Genomic DNA, 24,229 nt, shown 5'->3' on the forward strand with positions numbered 1-24,229 from the left:
CCCAAAGGAATTGTCACAAACAGCGAAGATGATTATTACAGTGCTACGTTTTGCTTGGGAGAACAGAAAAAAAAAGCTTTTTTGAAACGTACTGTAACATACATCTAGCTATGGTTGGCATATGTTTATATTTTTTAAAAATACACCATTTTGTGACAAATCCAATACATTTATAAGAACAATTTAGCCTGAACGTTATGATCAGCTATTTCTACATACATCTTCTGTCTGGTTATGAGGGTAATGCCCACTAAACTGTGAAACTTTGGACTACTTAGCTGTTTTAAGGGGGAAACAGTTGACTATTCCTGAACACAAGAGGCTTTGCATTAAGGGCTATTAGAGCACAAATTAAAAAATAAAGAGGAAACCCCACCAATATAGGCCTCCATATAAGCAGAGATTTAAGTGATGCTTGCATTAGTTGGCAATACACGTATGGAAATCCTGTTCAGCGTCACAGTGACCCACGCAGAACTTCCAGATCAGAAAAAGAGTAGTTTCCCCTCACCAGCTTCAGAACTGAGCCCTCACACTGGGGGAACTGCCACAAAAGGGATAAAAATTCTTCAAATGCTGCTGGAACTTGGCTCCTTTATATGACAGTGCCCCTTTGTTTGGTGTTTGATAAATGGCCCAAAACAACATTTCCGTGAATTCTTGTTGATTCAGGGCTTGATTCTGTCACCCTTGAGAAGTATCTTATTCCCACTGATTTCCAAGAGAACTCACCAAGTCAGGTGCTACTGAAAGCGAGCAAGGGGAGCAGAATCATGCCTCAAGGGTAGTAAGTGGAGTCAGCCTCACGTGCACACGGTGGAAACGAATTAAATAATTAATTAATATTTTTAATTGCACGGAGGCAGCAGGAAATGATGGAGTCAATATTCATTGGTCACTTTCCATTTCAATTGCAAAGTAAGAGTCCTGCAGTTTAACTTTTTAAATAAATATAAAGAATAGAAAAAAAAATTCCATATGGATCCCTTGTAAGTTACTAAGGTCTGAGCCTTTACTAAAACTGTCCTGGATCAATAGATTTTTACTATCTGGCACTATCAAGGGCATGGTTGCTACTTTAAAAATCAGTAAGATGGGATGATCTTGGCAAAGGCTGAGAGCACTCCAGCATCGTCTACTGAGCAATCCACTCTCTGGCAGGAGTGAGCATGTACTGCTCCAGAGTGACATCTACTGGTTGATCAACAGTAGCTTAACTTGCATCCGATGAAGTGAGCTGTAGCTCACGAAAGCTTATGCTCAAATAAATTGGTTAGTCTCTAAGGTGCCACAAGTCCTTTTCTTTTTGCGAATACAGACTAACACAGCTGTTACTCTGAAACCTGTCAGTAGCTTAATTAAGCTCCTATAAAAGATAGGTCCACCCTCATAACTGGAGAAATGTCATTTGAGGCTACCAGCAAAACTCCTTCTTCACGATGGCATGATGTGGTCCATGCTGCTTAAACTCTCCATTACCAGCCTTGACCAGGATGCAGCCTGAAATGAAGGTTACTCTATATGGGGGAGAGACAAATGTAACTTATAGAGGCCATCACTGGAATGGGTGGGGAAACAAAGGGGCTTGATTCTGCAAAGCTTTACTTGTGTGGGCAGCCATTTATCATGCCATTTGTCTCCTTTACTTCAACTGCAGTAAGGGTTTACTGCTTTGGGCACTAGCTACTTTGCAGCACCTCCGGTAGGAAAGATATATTCACAATCACCATGAATAATTTGTAACGACATTTTCTAAGCTTTTTCTCCATTTGTGGCTGGATTCTTAAGACAGTACATGTAATTAAATTAGAATTATTTTAAAAGGGTAAATTTACTATGAAAATGTGATTATGTGGACTTCTCTGAAGCAGGTAGAGTAGAACACCTTTTATTTCAAGAAATATTGCTTCTAGACTTCCCTGAAGCCAGAATTGTTCTATAAAAGTATCACAGAAATATTGTACAAGATTTTAAAAAAAAACACAGTTTTTATCCTACTAACTTGAAATCTATTTACAAATAGCATCATTCATGACCATAAATACGTTTGTTCTGTCATTCAGCCCCGGCACATACATCAGATACACAGCTAGTTAATTTTAACATAGTCACAGAGTCCATCATAAAGACTGCTTCTTAAAATTATTAAAATCCTACTAAAAGAATCTGCTTTTAAAATAGTTCAACTTAAACACTTAAAGCAAAAGAACAAAATTTTAACCTGCAGTGCTTGCAATAGACTAGAAAGCCCACTAAGCTAAATAACATATAACAAAAGGAACTTTAGTGTGAATTGGAAATGGTGGCAATACATCTGTATGAGGTGATTCTTTTTATTTTATTTATTTGCTACTTATGTAAAAAAAAAACTAAGAAAGATATTAAGTTACCAACAGTACAGATTTTCAAAGTCAATTTTGTATTATTCTTTAAAAATATTAAATGTTTGGTAGAATCCAGGAAAAAAAACCTTTAGAACACATTACAACAACAAAAGAGGTCTAGCCTACTACTCTGACCTCATGTATCTAAAATATGTAACTCTAATATGATTTTACCATTCCCTTTAATGCCTTTAAGAAAATATTTTAAAGTCACAATAATTTCTGAAAACATCAAGCTATTGTCCAGACTAATAAAACCAAAAATGGTGACAAAGCATACTCTACTCATAGAAACCTTTGTAAGGATATCAGCAAAAAAAATCGAGAAAAAATCATGGATTTTTAATACTGATGGTATCAATAAGTAGGGAAATAAGTCAATTTTAAAAAAAATCCTCATATAGTGAGCATCCATGAGCTCTACCTTTCTGAAAATACATTTCTGAAAGTCAAGGCAACAAACCATGCAATAGTTTCTGCTAAAATAATATTTGACCAATCTGTTTTCACAATTTCACAAGAGCGGTAGCTCTTTCTTGTCAACCCATTTTATTATTTCACAATTACATGAAACAATGAGCAAACTAAGAACATGTACATGATCAGATTAATAAATGGTCTTGGAGACAGATTACAAAAGTGCAATATCATTTTACTCAAAAGTGTGACATGAAATTCCAGTGGTTAAAAATAATTTATCAAAAATACATTATGCAGATAGCATGTGTGGACTGAGACATTCATTTATATGGGACCTTTTGGAAACAGAAAAAGTAACGCTAAGGAAATTATTACTAGTCTAGGAAGTGTGTGCATCATTGCACTATAAAGTTAACACTGTTTCTTTTTTAATACTGTGGGAACCTAGTTTCTCAATTATGGAAAATTAGTGTGAAAGTATGTGTATATATGAAATAAACACACACACACACACACACACATACAGAGCATTGGGCTCATTTCAGCTGCAAAATGTATCCGCAATAAACATGGAATGTCAGTTGTCATGATTACCATTACTAGTTTACTGATCAAAAATAAAGAGAGCCATATATGGTTTACAATTTGATCTAATCCAAGGAGAGTGGAGATGAGGCACTGCCTTCTACATTTAGGATTTTTGAAGTCTCTCCTTCAAAGTTATGTTCCATCTTTTCCAACATAGTCTCCATTTTCTGAGCCCTAATAGATTGATCCCTGATTGAGACATTTACAGCTCGATGAACAGTGGGTTCATCAGAACTCACAGGAAGGTATATCTGATCTTCAAAAATATCCTCTACTGGGTCACTGTCCTGGTGAGAGTCTTTCTGAAGAATGTTAACTGTCTGTAGAATGAAGCTATGCCCGGACTCCAGCTCTGTCAAACCATTTCCACTTAAATGCATTTCAAAACGGTCTAACTCTTTACCCTCCAACCACTTTTCAGCTTGTTGATTTCTCCAGTGTGCAGAATTCAAACTCCTTTTCTCAGGAATATCATTATTTAATTCAAGTTTCCTCACTTGATTTAAAATTACAGTGCTCAAAGCTAGGGTTGCCAAGTCTGTTGGCACGATAGGCTGCAACTCTTCTGCAATCAGACCACTTGAGTCTTCGTCTGACTCGGCAGAGGTCAGTCCTCCCCAGGTAAATGGTAGAGGTAATTCATCCAAATACCCATTGTTTCGAGCAGTTTTAGTTTTGTCTGTTTTATTTTGCTCAGAGTAACTGTTCAGCAGTGCAAACATTCTATCTAGATCCTTCAAGTAATTAGTCCAGTCATCCAGACTAAGTCTATAGTTGTATCTGTATTCGTACAAACTTTCATTCACACTGTATAAATCTTCCAGTCCTTGCCAGTTGATGTCCTCAGTGAAATTTGGCAGATTAGCCTTCCCATCCATCCCATAATTGTCCCCTGTTAAAAGAAAGAAAGAGGTCTGATGGGAACCACCACCTTAGAAAAGCATGTAAAGCTTCCACGTACATTTCTTTATTATTTAAAAGCAGTAACCATTCCTAACGTACTTGGCTAATGAGTATTGCACTCCACATTTTTCATCATATCAGTAACTCGGCCCTAAAGGCTAAATTCTGATCTTGTGTGTGCACATGACTCCTGCTGAGCAGAAAGATACACATTCTGCCTTCAGCTACTCCCGCGTAACCACAGTGAAGTCAGTAGGAGAGCATGGGTGTAACTAAGAACAGACTCTGGTCCAGAGGGAACTTTATGCATACAGACAAGGCCAAATCTGCCCCCCGGATACTGCAGATAGAGACAGCGAAATTGCTCCAATATACAAGCAATCCATTGGTCTTTCAAAACTGTCACGAGTCCTTTAAAAAAAATGATCCACACTGGAATGGGGAATAAACAAAGCAACAATAAAATATAAATGGTAGGTCAATCCTGCAAGCCCTCAGCAAGTAGCTCTTCCGTGAAGCAAATAGGAATTTGATGCATGGATATTTGGTGCATCTTGTAAGAGCTACCACTTCAAACTGATTGGCTGAATTCTTCCTTCAGATACACAAGAGGAAATTCTCTTTAATAAACAGCAGTTATAGATATGCTTGGAAGGATGCGATTTTTAAAAAAAATCCATAAATGTCCATTTCACCACATGCACTGATGAAAAAAATACTAATCAAAATTCACAGAGAGGCAATGTAACAAAAGTACTGCTTGAGACCTTATTAGCGATTGATTCAAGGATATTTGCTTTGTATATTTTGATATGTGATGTTGATAGTTTGTGCTTTAAGTGTTGTAAAACTTTAACATTTTGAATCTCAAAGACACGGTCTTTAAATAATTATTGGGTTGTGTCCCCCCCCCCGTAATTTCCCTCAACTATGAACATATAAAATCAATAAAATTTAAAAAAATCCATAAAACATCAATATTATTCATCCATATTATTAAAAAAATAGAATTCTGCCAAGGCAAGTTATAATGGATTTTTTAAAATTTTATTTTGTAAGCATGAATCTCAGTTGACAAGGGCACACAGATGAAAAGGCTTTGTAAAAGCTCTTCAGGTGAATTCAGTTATAAGACTAAGCAATTTTAAACCAGTAACTCATTTTGTGAAAAAGTATGCAGCATATAACTTTAGTGGTGCAGCAGTTTAAAGATTCTTTTTAAATTTAAAATCTATATTGCAATGTCTCTTTTTTTTGGTTTGTTTTTTTAAATGTTGATGGGAGAAGCCCTCCTGTTGATATAGCACTGCCACGTCAGGGGTTAGGTTGGTATAATTGTGTCACACAGTGGTGTACATTTTTCACACCCCCTGAGCAATGTAGTTATACTGACGTAAATTTATAGTGTAGATCTGGTCTAAGAGGACGCTTTGGCCAGTAATACAGGTCTGATGCTGCACTCTTTGGCAGAAAACCATGAACATCTTCAGACCCTTGCCTGGGAAAGGAGTGTCGTCACAAGTCCATAAACAGCAAGTCAGCTGGATTTTATGTTAGCTCATCCAAGAAAAAAAAGAAGACAAAACATTAAGGAAACCTCTCTCTGAAAGTATTTGACGTGATCAAAGTCCCCAAAATATATGCTGTAAAATGTATTACCCAAATTGAGTGTAAAGTAGCATGAAATTTGTTTTGTAACATGTAACATCCCTAATGGATGGGAACCTTAAACTCATTATATTTTCTAAAAGGATTCTGTTAAACTCTGTGGTTTAGCCCAGAAGAAAGAATATAGAAAAAGATAAAACAGACAATGGAAAATTCTTCCAAGGAAAGCAATGGAAATGTCCTCACTGGCAAGTTTGAAACAAAATTTAATAATGAATGACTGAAGATGGCTTACAAAAACTCTGATCCTACCACACTGCGGGTGGGATGGCCTAGATAACATTTTAGAAGTTCATTATAACAACATATATAATCCAGTAGTTTTATTTAATAGTTTTAATCCATATTGGATCCTCCATGCCACTAATGGCTCCTTAGTCAATTTATTTCTTCTACTTTAACTTGCCCTCTCTGTTATTCACAAGGCTAAAGCTGGTATGTTATTCGTGGTGCCAACTCCTCAGGGATGGTTCCCTCTTCCTTATTCAAAGACCAAAATTATTTAAAAAATATATCAATGTAAGATTCAATTTTTATAAATTCCATCAAATTAATGTATTGAACGTGATAAAATTTAAATGACTAAGCACTTCATTATTAATTAATTAAATGAAATAAGAAATTGGGTTTTGACTGGTTGTACATGACAAAAGAAGTCTCAGGACACCCCAAGTGACACACCCTTGTGACCAGATTGTTCTGAAGGAGTTGGGACATGCTACTCTAACACAAAGCTTTGTTCTTGTGCAATTTGCTGTGGAATGTCCCCAGAGCCACTTCCATATTGTGGATGATGCTTTGATAAGCAAGTGATTTTTGAGCGGCTGTACATGACCAAATAAATCTCAGCTCACCCCAAGTGACACGTCCTTCTTCTGAAGTAGTTGGGACATTGCCACTAGCTGAGCCAAACGTCTGTTCCTGTGCAACGTGCTGCATCATGTCACGCCCCTTTCCATTTCCATGTTGTACATAGGGCTTGAATAAGGAGCTGGGTTTTGACTTGTTGGATGTGACAAAAGTAGTTTCAGATCACCACAAGTGGTATGGCTCTGTGACCATCAGGTTTTTCTGAGGGAGCTGGACATGCCAACTCCCCAGACCAACAGGTGACATGTCCCTTTGACTGGTATTTCATTGTGAAGAGATGAGGATATGCCACTTCCAGTGGTGAACCTATAGTTCTGGTCTGACAAATACATTACCCCAACTTTTGTGTGTTCTTTGTTAGTAAACATACAATCACGCATGTAAAAATCATCAAAAGTCAATATTCAGCCAACTTGTTGCAAACCCAGCTGCAGTGTTTTCACAGAGATTATATGGTAGTCACAAATTAAGAAATCTTTAGGAACTTTCGTGTGTTGTTAGATGAATTAAGAAAAGAAAAAATGAGTAAATGTATTGAAATTTGTTTAATTGTGTTACTGATATAAATCTTTTGTTAAGATTAGTAGGGTGTCTTTTGCTCATTACACAACAAAAATATGAAGACACTGCTTGGGCACAGTCAGCTCCCCAATAATCATGTTTATTAACTATATGCAAACGTACAAGGCTTAGCATAGTGCTCTCTGCTTTCTGAGTGGTTTCTGATGGCTTCTGAAATACAGAAAACAGTAAACACCACTAGCGTGCTTATAAGAATACTATCTGATTTCTGTATTGAACCAACTAGTGCTTTTAGTGTTGGTGTGAGATTCATACAGCATAAATGCGACATGGTACACTTACATGGAATTTGGAGAATTCCGTCTGGGGTTAAAATATCTCCACCGCCTTTTCTTTTTAATCCCAAAATTCTATCATACTGTAGTAATGTGAGACCTGAGTTTGGCCAAGTTTGTGGAAACATACAAAATGGTTGCCAGTGTTGTATATTAACCCAACACTTTCGCTTTAATAAACTCTACTGTTTATGCAAGTAATTCTGATGACTTCTATAGAATTAAGCTGAAATGTTATTTTAAATACTAATGCTATATTCAATGTACTTGGAAAAGAGCTACAGCAAGGGACCATGAAGGATTTGGGCCGGGGGGGAGGGCAGGGGCATTTTCATTTTTATCTGAAAAGTCAGTGAATGATATTTGAAAAGACGCAGGTAACTCTTTAAGCCACATCCACCAAACTGTGTCTTGTCTTCTTTCAAGTAATTTGCTGTCAGCACAGAAATTTCTGATGGGAATAGCCGAGAGTAAATTTTGAATCTTTCTGTGATCAGACTTAACTGCAAGTGTAATGAGTAAGAGTCACCATTCATGAAATGGCATGTACTCACTTGATAATCTATCGCAAAAATGCAGCCGATGAAGTGAGCTGTAGCTCCCGAAAGCTTATGCTCAAACAAATTGGTTAGTCTCTAAGGTGCCACAAGTCCTCCTTTTCTTTTTGCGAATACAGACTAACTCTGCTGCTACTCTGAAACCTGATAATCTATTTCACTTTGACTCTGCTATTGTAAAACAAGAAGAGAAGTTGCTATTTATTATAATACAAATATTTCACTGAATTGAGCAGCTGTTGCTGTTAGTGCTGGTGACACCTAAGCATTCCTGAGGATTTGTGCGATAAGACTTGATTTTGCACAGAAGGTAAGTTTCCTCACAAAACGCTGCACATAATTGCTGCAGAATTGGGTGCTGCTTGACTCCCGACAAGAAGGTTTTTACGGTCTGTAATCTTGATACAACCAGCTACTGCACCAAACATCCACATGGAGAGGAAAATGAGATTCAGAGATTTTCAGGCCAGAAAGGACCATCAGATCAGCCAACTTCATCTCCAGCACAGCACACAGAATTTTATCCAGTTACCCTGTACTAAGCCCAGTAACCATATGTGCTCGACTAAAATATATCTTCTAGAATGGCATCCACTCGTGATTTAAAGACATACATAGATGGAGAATACACCACTTCCGTTGGCAGTTTGTTCCAATTTATGCCTAAATTCTTTATCAACCAAACTGGCAATGTCATCAAAGAATGTTTGTTCAACAAAACCTTTTTTTCATAAACCATGTTGACTGGAATTAATTACATTCCTATTCTTTAGCAACTATCAGCTTTTCCATTATCTGACTGGGATTGCGGTCAGGCTAACTTGCCTACAGTTACCCAAATCATATCACTTGCACTTTTTGAATATTGGAACAACATTATCACCCTTCCCATCTTGTGGAATGTCCCTGGTATTTCAAAAATTATTAAGAAGTAACATTGGTTGTCCAAAGATCTCTATAGCCAATTCTTTTTGGACTCTTGGGTTCAAGTTATTAGGGCCTGCTGACAAGCTAGAAAATAGTTAATCAGCCTCATGTGATTTGAATACATCATACTGCTTTATTCCAAATACCAAACAGAAATATTTATTAAATACTCTCTGCATTATTATTAAACATTTACCATCTCCATCTAGTAATGTGCCTATACCCCTATGCCATTGGTAGGATTTCTTTAGTTCCTAATATTCTTAAAAATTTCCCAACTGTAGTCCTTAGCCCTGCTAGTCATGGATTTTTCCCTGATGTCTTTAGCTTCCCTTATTAATTTTCATAACTTCTAATATATATTGAGTGCTATTTTTCCCCTTTTCCTTATATCATACATTGTTTGTTTTTTAGTTTCTAATTGCTGCCTCCACTTCAACACTGAATCAGGATGGACTTTTAACCAAAGCTGTCCTCTCTTGAATGTGGAAGTTGTTTGTCCACCTAAAACTCTTCTTCAAGAACTCCCAATTTTCAATCACATTTTTCTGCCTAATTTTTTTCTCCCAATCAATTTCACTCATAATTTTCCTTAGCTGGGGAGATTAGTCCTCTTGAGCACCAAGTATATATATGACTGGTTGGGACTTTTTGCCCATATTAAATGTAATCAGGTCATGAGCACTAGTCCTTAGGCAACCTCCACCATCCAGGCTAGTGATTAATTTATCTTCATCTGTCAAATGAGGATGAAAATAGAGTTACTTCATATTGAGTGTTATAAAATTATTTATAATTTTTAATAACTGGAATGATGTTTTATTAGTGGCTTCATGAGACCTCCAGAATATGTTTCCCAAATTGAACACCCCAAGAATAGCACTATTTCTGTCAACGCATTAAGCATCTGTCAGTAAGGAGTAACTCATCTTGTTCTCTGGTTGGATTTGGCAGACTGTAGCAGACCCTGCCACACCCTGCCCTGGGCTTTGTTAATTAGCATAATGAGCCGAATACATTCTAGATCCTGTGGGTCTGACTTATCAATAACTCTAAAACAGGTAGTCGTGTTTTTTATGTAGCGTGCCACCTCTCCACCCTCAATACCCATTCTAATCCTCCTGAACAGGTTATAACCAATTACGTGAACTGTCCTACCAGGTTTCAGTAATTCCAATTAAAATTTTTTTTCCTCATCAGTGAGAGTTTCTAATTCCCCTTACTTGTTACACAGACGCCTAGTTTTGGTACATAAGCAACTGAAAAATTCTCTTTACATTCTTTGCCACATTTGTTCAATTTGTTCATGACATTCTGAGTTTTGGTTTTGTACTGAATTTGCCTCCTTGGCACCCTCTCAGTGCATTGGTAGTTTAATGCCCAACTATTTGCTCCAGTTAGTCTCCAAACAAGGAGGTTAGCCCCTACCTGTGAGATTTAGGACTTCCTGTTTGTACAGACAGCTCTCCAACTGAAATGTGGTACAATGTTCAACAAAACCAAAACTTCAGCCTCACATCGGTCATGCAGTCAACTGTACACCTCCAGTACTTTCTGCCTTCTCTCACTTATTGGACTGGGAAGATCACTTGGACTTTCCTTTTCTTCCACTCTCTTCCAAGATGCATGAGGTCTTCTATAATCTGTGCAGTTCCATGTGATGCTGTATCATAGGTTCCAATGTGTATCATCCTCAGTGGAGACTTACCAGACAATTTTTCACTGTCTAATTCTGCTGTCACAGCTCATATCTTCACTCTAGTCCAGTGGTTCCCAAACTTGTTCCGCCGCTTGTGCAGGGGCCGGTTTGTTTACCTGCTGCGTCTGCAGGTTCGGTCGGTCCCGGCTCCCAGTGGCTGTTTGCTGCTCCAGGTCAATGGGAGCTGCTGGAAGTGGCAGCCAGTACGTCCCTTGGCCCACGCCGCTTCCAGCAGCTCCCATTGGCCTGGAGCAGTGAACCGTGGCCACTGGGAGCCGCGATCGGCCGAACCTGCGGATGCGGCAAGTAAATAAACCGGTCCAGCCCACCAGGGGCTTTCCCTGCACAAGCAGCAGAACAAGTTTGGGAACCACTGCTCTAGAGAGATATAACACATCCTATAGTTCCTGTGTCCTTTGCTGAATTCTCTGTCCGCTCTTCTTAATATGGAGTTATTGATGATGATTATTTGTATTCTTAGGATGGTTAAAGAACCTTTCTTGGTTCCTGCTTATTTCATACAACAAGGACACCCATCAGTATGTCCCCTGTAGCTTTCTGTTCCATTCATAGAATCATAGAATATCAGTGTTGGAAGGGACCTCAGGAGGTCATCTAGTCCAATCCCTTGCTCAAAGCAGGACCAATCCCCAACTAAATCATCCCAGCCAGGGCTTTGTCAAGCCTGACCTTAAAAACTTCAAAGGAAGGAGATTCCACCACCTCCCTAGGTAACCCATTCCAGTGCTTCACCACCCTCCTAGTGAAAAAGTTTTTCCTAATATCCAACCTAAACCTCCCCTACTGCAACTTGAGACCATTAGCTCTTGTTCTGTCATCTGCTACCACTGAGAACAGTCTAGATCCATCCTCTTTGGAACCCCCTTTCGGGTAGTTGAAAGCAGCTATCAAATCCCCCCTCATTCTTCTCTTCCGCAGACTAAACAATCCCAGTTCCTTCAGCCTCTCCTCATAAGTCATGTGTTCCAGTCCCCTAATCATTTTTGTTGCTCTCCGCTGGACTCTTTCCAATTTTTCCACATCCTTCTTGTAGTGTGGGGCCCAAAACTGGACACACTACTCCAGATGAGGCCTCACCAATGTCGAATAGAGGGGGACACATCCCTCGATCTGCTGGCAATGCCCCTACTTATGCCCCAAAATGTCGTTAGCTTTCTTGGCAACAAGGGCACACTGTTGACTCATATCCAGCTTCTCGTCCACTATAACCCCTAGGTCCTTTTCTGCAGAACTGCTGCCTAGCCATTCGGTCCCTACTCTGTAGCGGTGCATGGGATTCTTCTGTCCTAAGTGCAGGACTCTGCACTTGTCCTTGTTGAACCTCATCAGATTTCTTTTGGCCCAATCCTCTAATTTGTCTAGGGCCTTCTGTATCCTATCCCTATCCTCCAGTGTATCTACCTCTCCTCCCAGTTTAGTGTCATCTGCAAACTTGCTGAGGGTGCAGTCCACGCCATCCTCCAGACCATTAATGAAGATATTGAACAAAACCAGCCCCAAGAACGACCCTTGGGGGCACTCCACTTGATACCGGCTGCCAACTAGACATGGAGCCATTGATCACTACCCGTTGAGCCTGACAATCTAGCCAGCTTTCTATCAACCTTATAGTCCATTCACCCAGCCCATACTTCTTTAACTTGCTGGTAAGAATACTTTGGAAGACAGTATCATAAGCTTTGCTAAAGTCAAGGAATAACAGGTCCACTGCTTTCCCCTCATCCACTGAGCCAGTTATCTCATCATAGAATGCAATTAGTTTAGACAGGCATGACTTGCCCTTGGTGAATCCATGCTGACTCTTCCTGATCCCTTTCTTCTCCTCTAAGTGCTTCAGAATTGATTCCTTGAGGACCTGCTCCATGACTTTTCCAGGGACTAAGGTGAGGCTGACTGGCCTGTAATTCCTGGGTCGTCCTCCTTCCCTTTTTTAAAGATGGGAACTGCATTAGCCTTTTCCAGTTGTCCGGGACCTCCCTCGATCGCCATGAATTTTCAAAGATAATGGCCAATGGCTCTGCAATCACATCCGCCAACTCCTTTAGCACTCTCGGATGCAGCGCATCCAGTCCCATGGACTTGTGCTCATACAGCTTTTCTAAATAGTCCTGAACCACTTCTTTCTCCACAGAGGGCTGGTCACCTCCTCCCCATGCTGTGCTGCTCAGTGTAGTAGTCTGGGAGCTGACCTTGTTTGTGAAGACAGAGACAAAAAAAGCATTGAGTACATTAGCTTTTTCCACATCCTCTGTCACTAGGTTGCCTCCCTCATTCAGTAAGGGGCCCACATTTTCCTTGACTTTCTTCTTGTTGCTAACATACCTGAAGAAAGCCTTCTTGTTATTCTTAACATCTCTTTCTAGCTGCAACTCCAAGTGTGATTTAGCCTTCCTGATTTCACTCCTGCAAGCCTGAGCAATATTTTTATACTCCTCCCTGGTCATTTGTCCAAGCTTCCACTTCTTGTCAGCTTCTTTTTTGTGTTTAAGATCTGCAAGGATTTCACTGTTAAGCCAAGCTGGTCACCTGCCATATTTACTATTATTTCTACACATCGGGATGGTTTGTCCCTGTAACCTCAATAAGGATTCTTTAAAATACAGCCAGCTCTCCTGGACTCCTTTCCCCCGCATGTTATTCTTCCAGGGGATCCTGCCCATCAGTTCTCTGAGGGAGTCAAAGTCTGCTTTTCTGAAGTTCAGGGTCCATATTCTGCTGCTCTCCTTTCTTCCTTGGGTCAGGATCCTGAACTCGACCATCTCATGGTCACTGCCTCCCAGGTTCCCATCCACTTTTGCTTCCCTACTAATTCTTCCCAGTTTGTGAGCAGCAGGTCAAGAAGAGCTCTGCCCCTACTTGGTTCCTCCAGCACTTGCACCAGGAAATTGTGCCCTACACTTTCCAAAAACTTCTTGGATTGTCTGTTCACCGCTGTATTGCTTTCCCAGCAGATATCAGGGTGATTGAAGTCTCCCATGAGAACCAGGGCCTGCAATTTAGTAACTTCTGTTAGTTGCCGGAAGAAAGCCTCGTCCACCTCATCCTCCTGGTCCGGTGGTCTATAGCAGACTCCCACCACGACATCACCCTTGTTACTCACACTTCTAAACTTAATCCAGAGACTCTCAGGTTTTTCTGCAGTTTCATACCGGAGCTCTGAGCAGTCATACTGCTCTCTTACATACAATGCAACTCCCCCACCTTTTCTACCCTGCCTGTTCTTCCTGAACAGTTTATATCCATCCATGACAGTACTCCAGTCATGTGAGTTATCCCACCAAGTCTCTGTTATTCCAATCACATCATAATTCCTTTACTGTGCCAGGACTTCCAGTTCTCCCTGCTTGTTTCCCAGGCTTCTTGCATTTGTGTACAGGCACTTGAGATAACTTGCTGATAGTCCCTCTTTCTCAGTATGAAGCAGGAACCCTCCCCACTCGCGCTCTCCTGCTCATGCTTCCTCCTGGTATCCTACTTCCCCTCCAGAGACAGATTCTTCTGTAGTTGACTTGCTGAATATCTGAAATGTTTTGATACTTCATGTTGCATTGAATGCCTCCTGGCTCTTCCCCCCTCTTGGTCACAATTGCCTGTCCACTTCTTTGGTGTCTATTCTCTCCAATTCCCTTATCAACAATCCTTCCCTTTGTGGTGTCTGTGACAATGATTTCTGAATTTGGTTGTCCAAGAAGTTTTCATTTTCTTTGATGCTGCACAATGTTGTGACTTATGCTTCCAGAGCATGAAACTTCTCTTCCTGTACGGACACCAGTTTGCATTTCATACACCAGAAATCTATTTTGCCTTCTGGAAGAAAGGGCAACATAGCACACTGAAGGCAGGTTGCAGCAGTTGTTCTTTCATCATCCATATCTTGTACCTGGTGTGGAGCCATACCTAAAATAGGAATCACACTCTCTTGCTAAGCTCCCACTGATACTTATCTAGTTTGCCATTCCTGTTCAGCTGGCAACTGACTTATATACTAAGCCTCAATGCTCAGCTCCCTCCCTTGCAAACTGGAAGGGAATAACCATTCAGAGACTTCAAACACTGGTTCCATTCAAAGCCCCAAGGGTCCCAGTAACAAACCCCTCCCAGAGACACAAACAGAGCTGTTTCACTTGGCCAGTTCAGGGACCCACAGCCCAGCCATAGAAACCTTCAAAGAGAAAAAACAAACAACAGATGGAATGAACACAACACTCACCTAGTCCCTCTAACTGCAAGCATAGGATCCACTGTGACATCCTCTAAAAGTCCCATTTGCTGCTTCTGTTACCTTGCTAAATGGTGTCTAAGTATTCATGGGGAAAGGGGCCACAATGATTTCCAAAGAAAAAGTTTAAAGTCAGGGAGTTCCATGTCTCAGCTACATCAGAACAGTTTAACGGGGTGACCTGAGACATATTTTGTGTAGCCTATAGGAATAGATATTTGTTAGGTAAGGTACAGGCATAAGTTAAGGCAGAAAAGCAATAAGCCTACAGGTCTGAGGCCTGTAAGACAACAGCTTAGCTAAACAAGGCATAAGGCCCAAAGGCCTTAGCATAAACAGCTAACAAGAAGTAACCCTAGATCATAAGCTATCACAAGATATAATGCTGTACTGACTAAACTGCCAACAGGTAACCACAAGATACTAGTTTATACCAGTTTGGGATATTTTAAGTTAGGAACATCAGCAGATGTCTGACCACAAGAGTGTCATGGTAACTAATTGATGTACATGTTAACAAGCTTGAGGTAAAAGCCCTAATAATCTATAGGAGAAGGGCACCCCAACAATAGTAGCATGAGGAACTACAAATTAGGAAAAGGGATCGAAACTCCTATGGAATATGCATTAGGTATAGTGGTGTCAGCGTAACACATTATAAAAGTCGTATCCCAGCCTGTGTGCCTCGTGAGATGTAACTCTTGGGAGATGCCAGGATAACAAGCACTGGTGATGGTGAGAAAGATGATGAGGATAACTAATACTTCAGGTCCTTTTGCAAGGGATGGTGAGAGCATATGGCTGTTCAGATGCACATTCTGTATTATCTCTATCTACCTTGCTGGGTTAGAGTGTTTGTAACTTGCTAATTGAAAACAGAAGGTTTTTCCTAATTGTGAGTGTTGCAACTATGCATGTTGGGGCTCCCAACTAAGCTTTAATTTTAATAACCCTGGGCCTGATCTTGGGACAAGAACCTACAAAACCTCAAAAAGAAAAGGAGTACTTGTGGCATCTTAGAGACTAACAAATTTATTTGAGCATAAGCTTTCATGAGCTACAGCTCACTTCATCAGATGCTTATGCTCAAATAAATTTGTTAGTCTCTAAGGTGCCACAAGTACTCCTTTTCTTTTTGCAAATACAAACTAACACGGCTGCTACTCTGAAACCTACAAAACCTCAGTGTGTTAACTGGGAATTCTTAAGTAGTCAATATAAATTAATACACGATCAATAGATTAGGTAACATTTTCCATGTAGAGCCAGTAAACATCCAGCTCCTTATTCAAGCCCTACATACAATATGGAAGTAGACATGTGACAGGGACATGACACGTGAATGCATATTGCTCAAGAACAAAGCTTCAGGCTGGTGACTGCTCCTTCGGAACAGTCTAACAGTCATGGGGACAAGTCATCTGGAGGGACTCGAAACATATTTTGTCACATACAGCAAGTCAAAACCCAGCTCCTTATTCAAACCCTGCCATGCAATACTAAAGTGGGGTGGTGGCAGATGCATAGCAATATATTTTGCAGGAATAAATCCTTGGGTCATCTGGTGGCATATCCTGACTACTTCAGAAGAGTATAATGATCACATAGACTTGTTACTTGGGGTGACTTGAGGCATATTTGTTATATTCATACACTCAAAATTCAGCTCCTTATCAGAACACCATCCACAATCTAGAAGTGGGGTGGAGGGGTCACACTTCACAGCATATTGCACAGCAATGAAGCTTCGGGTCAGACATTGCAATATCCCAGCTGCTTCAGAAGAGTACAATGGTCACAGCTATGTGTCACTTGGGGTGACGTGAGGCACATTATGTCATATACAGGCAGTCAAACTCCATATACAAAATGGAAGTCTGGCCAGGATGTCACAATTCACATCATATCACACAAGAATGAAGGTTCAGATCAATGAGTGGCGTGTCCCTGCTCCTTCAGAACAGTGCAGTTATCACAAGGACTTGTAATTTGGGGTAACCTGAGGACATGTTTTGTCACAGACAGCCAGTCAAAACCCAGCTTCTTATTGGATTATTCAATTAATACATAAATTAACAAATTAGAATTTTACTTTTTTATAACATTCAATCACATTCATTTGATGACATTTCTAAACATTTCATCTTACATGGATGTATTTTTCAATAACTTTGGTTTTTGAATAAGAAACTGGGAAAACAACCAGCTTCCCCCTCATCTCATATTCTCATGTTTCACATAGGCCAGAGAAGGCTGGATATAGCTACCTATTCCTTCACAGTTTTTACTCTTTGCTTCACGGCTAGCTTTGAGAGTTTGTAAGAAGAAGCACAGTCCACTACACTATGGCAGTGCCAAGAGATGAAAAGTCTGGCTTGGAAAAACACTCATGAGGTTCTTTGTTTGCTAATTTGGGGCTCGAGCCTACTCCATTGGAGTCAAGGAGAGTTTGGGCATTGACTCCTCCAATGGAAAGTGCCTGAATCTTACACATAAATTGGCCTTCCTTCACTTAACATAACTACGTAAAATTTGGAAATATTTTAACTTTTCTAATAGTATCTTCTAAAAAATATACCCTTTCTTTAAAAATTGGTGTGCTAGCTCCTATTTTAACACTCCCACCTCCAGTGCTCATTTGTCTCCATGGTCCTATGTTTCAGTTTAGTAGCCCTATAACTAATTGACAAATTCCTTACAACAGAAAACCCTCTCTGTCCGGACTGGCTGTGTTTACTGGTTCTGGTGAGTGAGCAGGGGGAGAGTAAAGTTGTGTTAGTCTTCTTTCTGAAAGAGATGTAAGGAAATCAACCACAATGAAAGAAACATTGAATGGTTATGTGAGAGCCATCCTTATAAAGCAAAATAAAGTGACAACGACTTTCTGCCTGCAAAAAAGTACATTATAAAGGATTCAAAGAAGAAAGCTAATTTCTTTCTTAAAGAAAAAAAGGCACCTTAACATTTTACTTATCGAGCGTCACGATGCACTAAAAGCATCTATTAAAATAATGAGGTGAACAAACTGAACTGAGCAGTTATAATAAAGTTCCAAGAGCAATTTTTTTTTCCAAAATGCAGGAACTAGATTCTGATACTCAACACATTTTCCTGAAATGTTACAATCAATGATGGCCAAAGCCAAGCTGTAGACAATGGGCTGGCAAGAACCTGGATTTCATAAAGAAACACATCAAATATTCTAAAGAACACAACAAGGTAACTCTGTGTAAATTAGCAATTCTTGTAAGACTTCCCCATCCTAAAATGATTGACCTGATTCTACCCATGAACGTAAGAATTACATTTCAGCTTCAACTTAAAGCCTAACAGGAGTTGTGACATACATTGCTGTAAATAGTGGATCTACCAGCCATAGGAATCACAAGGACTGTATCATCCTGAGGGCTGAAATAGCAACCATACAGCCCAGGCAAGAGTATGTGGATATTTTTAACCAGGGCCATCACAGAACCGCTTCTGCAGCACATAGCTTGGTTATTCAGACTGTGTGCTAGAGGCAGGATTTGCCCAAGATGTTCAAACTCTCTCCGAGTGCCCTGGAGAGTTAAACAAAGTCTAATTTATATTTATTGACAGTATTAATCAACGGTTACATTTTAACTCTGTCATTCTCCGTTGGTAAGGCATGGAAGAAAAATGTGCCTGAAAATTATACATCGGATTCTCTGTTGCATTCGCCTTACGCTGGGTAGAGCAGCAAAGAGGCTTAAGAGAGCCTGTCATAGCTCCCTGTTTACTTTCCTGGCCCCGAGTACAGATTAAAGCATCCAGAGGGCTGCTTTAAAATATGTCTGATGGCTACAGTCCACTAGGGATCATACGCCAGCTGGGGATTGTTGGAGCATATTGTACTCTGGCCACACACCTGACACACTCCTGCACTAGGCATTGAGGGGATGGAGAGATGGAAGACAGACAACCTCAGCAAGAGACTTGAAGAAGGTTTCTGCTCTCTTTGCACTGCCTGAGTGGTACAAAAAGAATTGAGTGGGGCATGAATCTGGTCCCTTATCTTATAGGCATAACTACCATTAAACTATTTAAGGAAGTATTTTGGAAACGCCAGTGTTCTTCTATCAATTCTTTGTATAGATGGATAAATAGTTACATTAACCCCTCCCCCCCAGGTCTATGGTAGTAAATGGCTGTGACCGTACTTCACAGAAATTGTCATCTTTGTTGTGAACCAATTAACTGTAAGGAAGACATGTTTTCAATAGGAAAACCACTCAACTTAGGCAAGTTTTGACATATATTTTAATTCCAGGAGTAAGTGCAGGTATTGGGGTGGGTGGTGGTGGTTGTTTTTCTATTTTAATTCAATTCACTGTTTGTTTCCTGTAAGCAAATGTAATCTGGAGTTGTAGATAAAGATAGGCCAAGTCAGGGAACCTTATATCTAATGTTCTGGTTCACTGTTAAGCGGCATGCCCCACTTGGACAGTGCAGTGTGGCAATAGCCACACTTCCCACCTATAAGTGGAAATGTATCCTCCTATTCCCTTCAGAATCCTCCAGACAAAACCCTAGAAACCAGACTTTGTGCTTGGGGCATGAATTTAATCCCTAGAGTAGCTCAAGGCAAAAAACATCCATTGTCGGCAAATCTGTACCTCACTCTCCCAACTCACACCATACAGTGTATCAGTTTAGTTCATATCCCACATTACACCCCCATTTCACTGGCTACTGAAACTAGGCCAGCAAAGTCTCTCTTGGTTCGTTAGTGTATTAACAGATATGATTATGAGAACATCAGCCTGCTGGTTAAATGTGGATTTCTAAAAAAGGATAAGAAACAAAACCCAATAATGAAAAGCTCACTGAGAACTTATAGGCCTACAAAATTGCGACATTGTAAACACAGAGACCTATTTTCCCATCAACATTCTGGTGACTTTCTTGTGGGGAAAAGAGGCTAGATGAGGTAATAAGAGGGACGCACCATTAATAAAAGTTACCCTTAGAACTCTCCAGTGCATCAACTTAAGTACAGAGACTACAATAATTACAATTTTACTATGCTGTTACAGTAGCACAATTGTCATTTCATCAGGGATCTAATTGCCAAATGACATACTATTCTGCATGATATATAGAGAAACAAATTGATATACTGAAAATCCCATTGCCAACTAGCCAAACAAGTCTCATTTCAGGGCCATGATGGCAGCAGAAGCTGTTTAACAGCAGCCAAGAAGTGCAACTTTTTGTAATATATAGGAAAAACAGAATAACTTATACTGCAGTTTAACCAACAGGGAATGCAATATTCCCATTTCCTAAAATGAGGGCATGCTGATTGGGTAAGCGACTTATTTCAGGCACTGTAAACCCACAACTCAAGAATGAACTTGAGAGGTTTCATAAATTGAGATAAAAGTGTAAAGGAAAAACAGAAAAATGTTTCCCCCTGCAATAAATCAAACCTTGTTAAAAATAAACACAGAGAAGGAAAATAGGGAAAAATTGTATATGATTAATAAGGAAGTGCTTTTGTTTATAAAGTATTTTGCAATTTATCAGATAAACAGACTAAGACTCAATGTAGAAAAATGCTGCTAAGGCTAGATACATAAACACACATGTTGGGATTCTCTTCTCAAACATTACTCAAGCTGTTATTCATGGCTGAGATGCCTTGAAGCTTCCTAAGGAATTTGGATACTCACATCCCATTAAGAATAATGACAAATGGACATCAAAATCCCGAGGCAGTTTGGAAAGTCCCAGCCTGTGTGTATAGCTCATGGTTACTCTGGGCAGCTATTTATGTGGAGTCAAGATCTGCCCTTCAATGCACATGTGTGGCACAGAGGTCCCATAACAGGTGCTTCCTGAATTCATCCATGGGTAGAAATGGGCATGCAGTGTTCATTCTCTACATAGGCATTAACTGTACTGTGTTCTCTGTGGACAAACTGTACTGTGTTCTCTGTGGACATATATGCCTGCAGCCACAACGCAGCTAATATGGTTGTACTGGCCATAAATCAACACATTTAGTTGTGTGTTAAATTATTAACTAAAGTATTTAAATACTCAATACATGTAAGCTGAGCTACTAAGCAGGCCCACATAATACCCAAGCAGTATTTTAAGAGACTCACAACAGCATGGAGCTGCATCCTTTTTAATTCTGCACAGTTTTGGTACATGAAGAATAGGTTCCTCTCGGAGATTCCTTTCAAAGATTACTAAGAAATGGTTAAGGTTTCTTTTATAAATGTCACATATTCACAGGGTCCGAAGGGTCTGAACCAAAACTTTGGACACAAAATCCTTTGACCTTTGGGAATCTCTGTCTGGACCTGCGCTTTACAGGTCTGTATTATTTTAATTGTGCTACACCTATTACTCTTCCCAATAGAATCATTTTAAACGACTTGGTGAGTGGTTAGAATGATTTCACTACTAGACTTCATGAGAAGATGTAATATAATGATATATGGGGCCATTTATTTCATGCAGCCCTACAACATAAAAATTCCATCTCTGTTAGATGTAAAGTTAAAGGTAGCAATAAAAATGCTTGCAAGAAAGTCTTCATATGAGAGATTAAAAAGGATGGTTTTATTTTTTTAAATAAAACTAACAGAATCCAAGAATCTCATTCTCCCTTTGTAGTAAATAACTGTTTCCCATCAGGCTTTAGCAAGAAATGCACAAAACTGTGAAATAACATGAGGTTTCACAGAACAGCTCATCATATCCTCAGTCATGAAACTACACAATTGGGAAAGTACAAACTTGGCTCTACGGGGAAACAGCTGCTTAAATTAGAGATTTATAAAATATAAGATGCATGATTTTGTTTGTTTCCTGACTCCTGTGTTTGATACACAGAGCTAACAATCACGCACTCTTTGCTTGCCCCATAAAACAGACCATTTATACAACTGTAGTCTCCTGAGACCCAGTTATGCCCTCACTTACACTGGTGTAAATGACGAGTAATTCCAACAAAGTGAATGAAGCTGAAAAGGTGTAAAACTGATGGAAAATGAGAACAGAACCAAGCCCAAATATCTGGGATCATTTTCTACCATTAATTCTACACTTAACCTGTAGAGTGGACAGTGCAGCAGATACCAATACAGTGATGTTATGACTTCAGCTTTCTCAGTGTCTCTGTCCCTTTTTCTGCTCTCTCCCTGAATCTGTTTTCCCCACTCATAGCAGGGAGTGGTGTGCATACAGTATGCTTACCTACAGCAACCCCACCCCTAGTTCAACCTCATCCAATGCCCATTGAAGTTAGTGGGAATATAGCTATTGACTTCAATGAGTGCTTGCTCGGGCCCTTGGAGTATAGATAAATCAGAGATTATATTTAAACACATTTGTTTTACATTTACAAAGCAGCTGTATAGTCTTCTTAAATAAAAAACACCACTTTGTTCTTTTTGCATAGATTCCCAATATAAACATATAAGAAATACAGGCATGGAATCATTAAAATGAGCTGCATGAAGTCTTGCCATGACACTGAGCTAAGTTAAATGCAGAATGGCAGATCTAATAACCAATGGCCAAGTTCCATGGAGAATATTGTTAGAAAATGCATGCACCAAAAGCTATGTCGTTTGCAACATGGCAGGATACAGACATTAGTTGAAATGGACTGGATCATGCAATTATTTGGAAAGAAGCTGCTGAGGAGAATAAAAAAGTGTGGATACCTGTGTGGATCATAGCTTCCTCCATCTTTATTTCCTGATATAGGAAAATACAAGAGTAACTTTTGTTAGTGTTTAGAACTTGTAAAAACCATTCACAATGTAGTTTCCATGCACAGCATCTAATCCTAAAAAGAAATGTATTTGTGTTAAATATAGACAGAGCTGCAGTCCAACAAAAGTTTCCTAAAAGATGTGTTCAAAGAATTGAAAAAATCCCATAAAAATCAGATTAGAAATGATAAATTAAGAGAATTTTCATGGAGAAAAGAGAGAAAAATAAAGAAGCAATGGCATAAAATACAAAAAGAATATTCCTGTAAAAGCACACTTTAAGGTCACCCAAAATGAAGTGCAACAAATTCCAGGTAAGTGAAGTATAAATATCACTTAATTTTTTTTAAATTCAGGAACATTTGTAAAGGACTTCTCATATCTTGCTCTCCTTAAACACAGCAGGGACGTCTGTCCATTAAAAGTTTGCAACATACATTCTTGGTTGCAATGTAGAGTTTGCAGTTAATCACTCCTTGGTGGGGATGCTATTGGGAAGCAAAGACTAACAAAATTAATCCTGTAGGAGAGAATGGAAACAAAGTCCTACAAAGCTATCTAGAGTGTAATTAAGCAGCATTAGCATGTTCTTCTATTATTTTTTAGTGTAATGGCTTCGTCACCTTCCTGCCCAATACTTTGTAATATCCATCTATAGTAACCCTACATATCTGCAATGAAACATATCTGCAATGCATTGATAATGCTGTATACACAATTAACTGCCAGGTTTTCAGAGAGAGAGAGAAAGAGAGAGAGAGTTGTAATTGATTCATTTAGTAATTAAGAAAACAAAAGACACCCTAATAAAAACATACATGAATAGTGCCTTCTTTCAGATTTTTTCTTTTTTACCTGTTTCAAGTCCCTTAGGTCGTGGATTGCACTGCTTGTAACCTTGACAACTTCTCAATTCCATTAGCTGCATATGTAATTGATTCAAAATGCCTCTTTCCACTGTGTGTACTGTATTTGTCAGCTGGGCATCAGAAAAAAAGAAATATTTGTTAACAAGAGTGCAACCATACAGAATATTAGTGCTGAACCGTTTGTAACACAGAAATGGGATTACCTGATAGGGATCAGTGTTCATATCAAAATATTCCAAGAATCCAGTTGCAAACTCACAGAAGAGAAAATTGTGTGTCTCATTAATTGTTCGCAAACACCAGTAGGTGTTGTTGTTTGAACTTGTGCAAGCACAGAAAGACCCCACTGTAATTGGGAGAAAATAATTAGCTTTAGATGTAAAATAATAAACATTGCTTTTCTGGTAGCAAAACTTATATTGATTTTAATCGTTTTACTTTATTTTTCTGAAAAGTTCTTTAGTTTTAAGAATAAACCATTAGATTCTAT

The 24,229-nt window shown here is 39.3% G+C and overlaps 1 protein-coding gene across 9 annotated transcripts in view; it reads right to left on the reverse strand.

Moving 5' to 3' along the window:
• Positions 1-1,798: 1,798 nt before the first annotated feature.
• SULF1 (sulfatase 1) overlaps positions 1,799-24,229 on the reverse strand; it is a 177,168-nt gene continuing 154,737 nt past the window's right edge. For 8 of the 9 annotated variants that reach the window (XM_084618082.1, XM_084618081.1, XM_084618078.1 and 5 more), the window contains 3 exons: positions 23,943-24,085; positions 23,726-23,849; positions 1,799-4,284 (listed from right to left, as the gene is read on the reverse strand). In XM_084618082.1, coding sequence (XP_084474208.1) covers positions 3,455-4,284; positions 23,726-23,849; positions 23,943-24,085 — 1,097 coding nt within the window. In that variant the 3' untranslated portion in view covers positions 1,799-3,454. Of the gene's footprint in view, positions 4,285-22,819; positions 22,854-23,725; positions 23,850-23,942; positions 24,086-24,229 lie in introns of all 9 variants that reach the window. The other variant, XM_084618084.1, reaches the window with a different exon arrangement.

Source organism: Lepidochelys olivacea, assembly GCF_965140295.1.
Source record: "Lepidochelys olivacea isolate rLepOli2 genome assembly, chromosome: 2".
NCBI lineage: Eukaryota > Metazoa > Chordata > Testudines > Cheloniidae > Lepidochelys > Lepidochelys olivacea.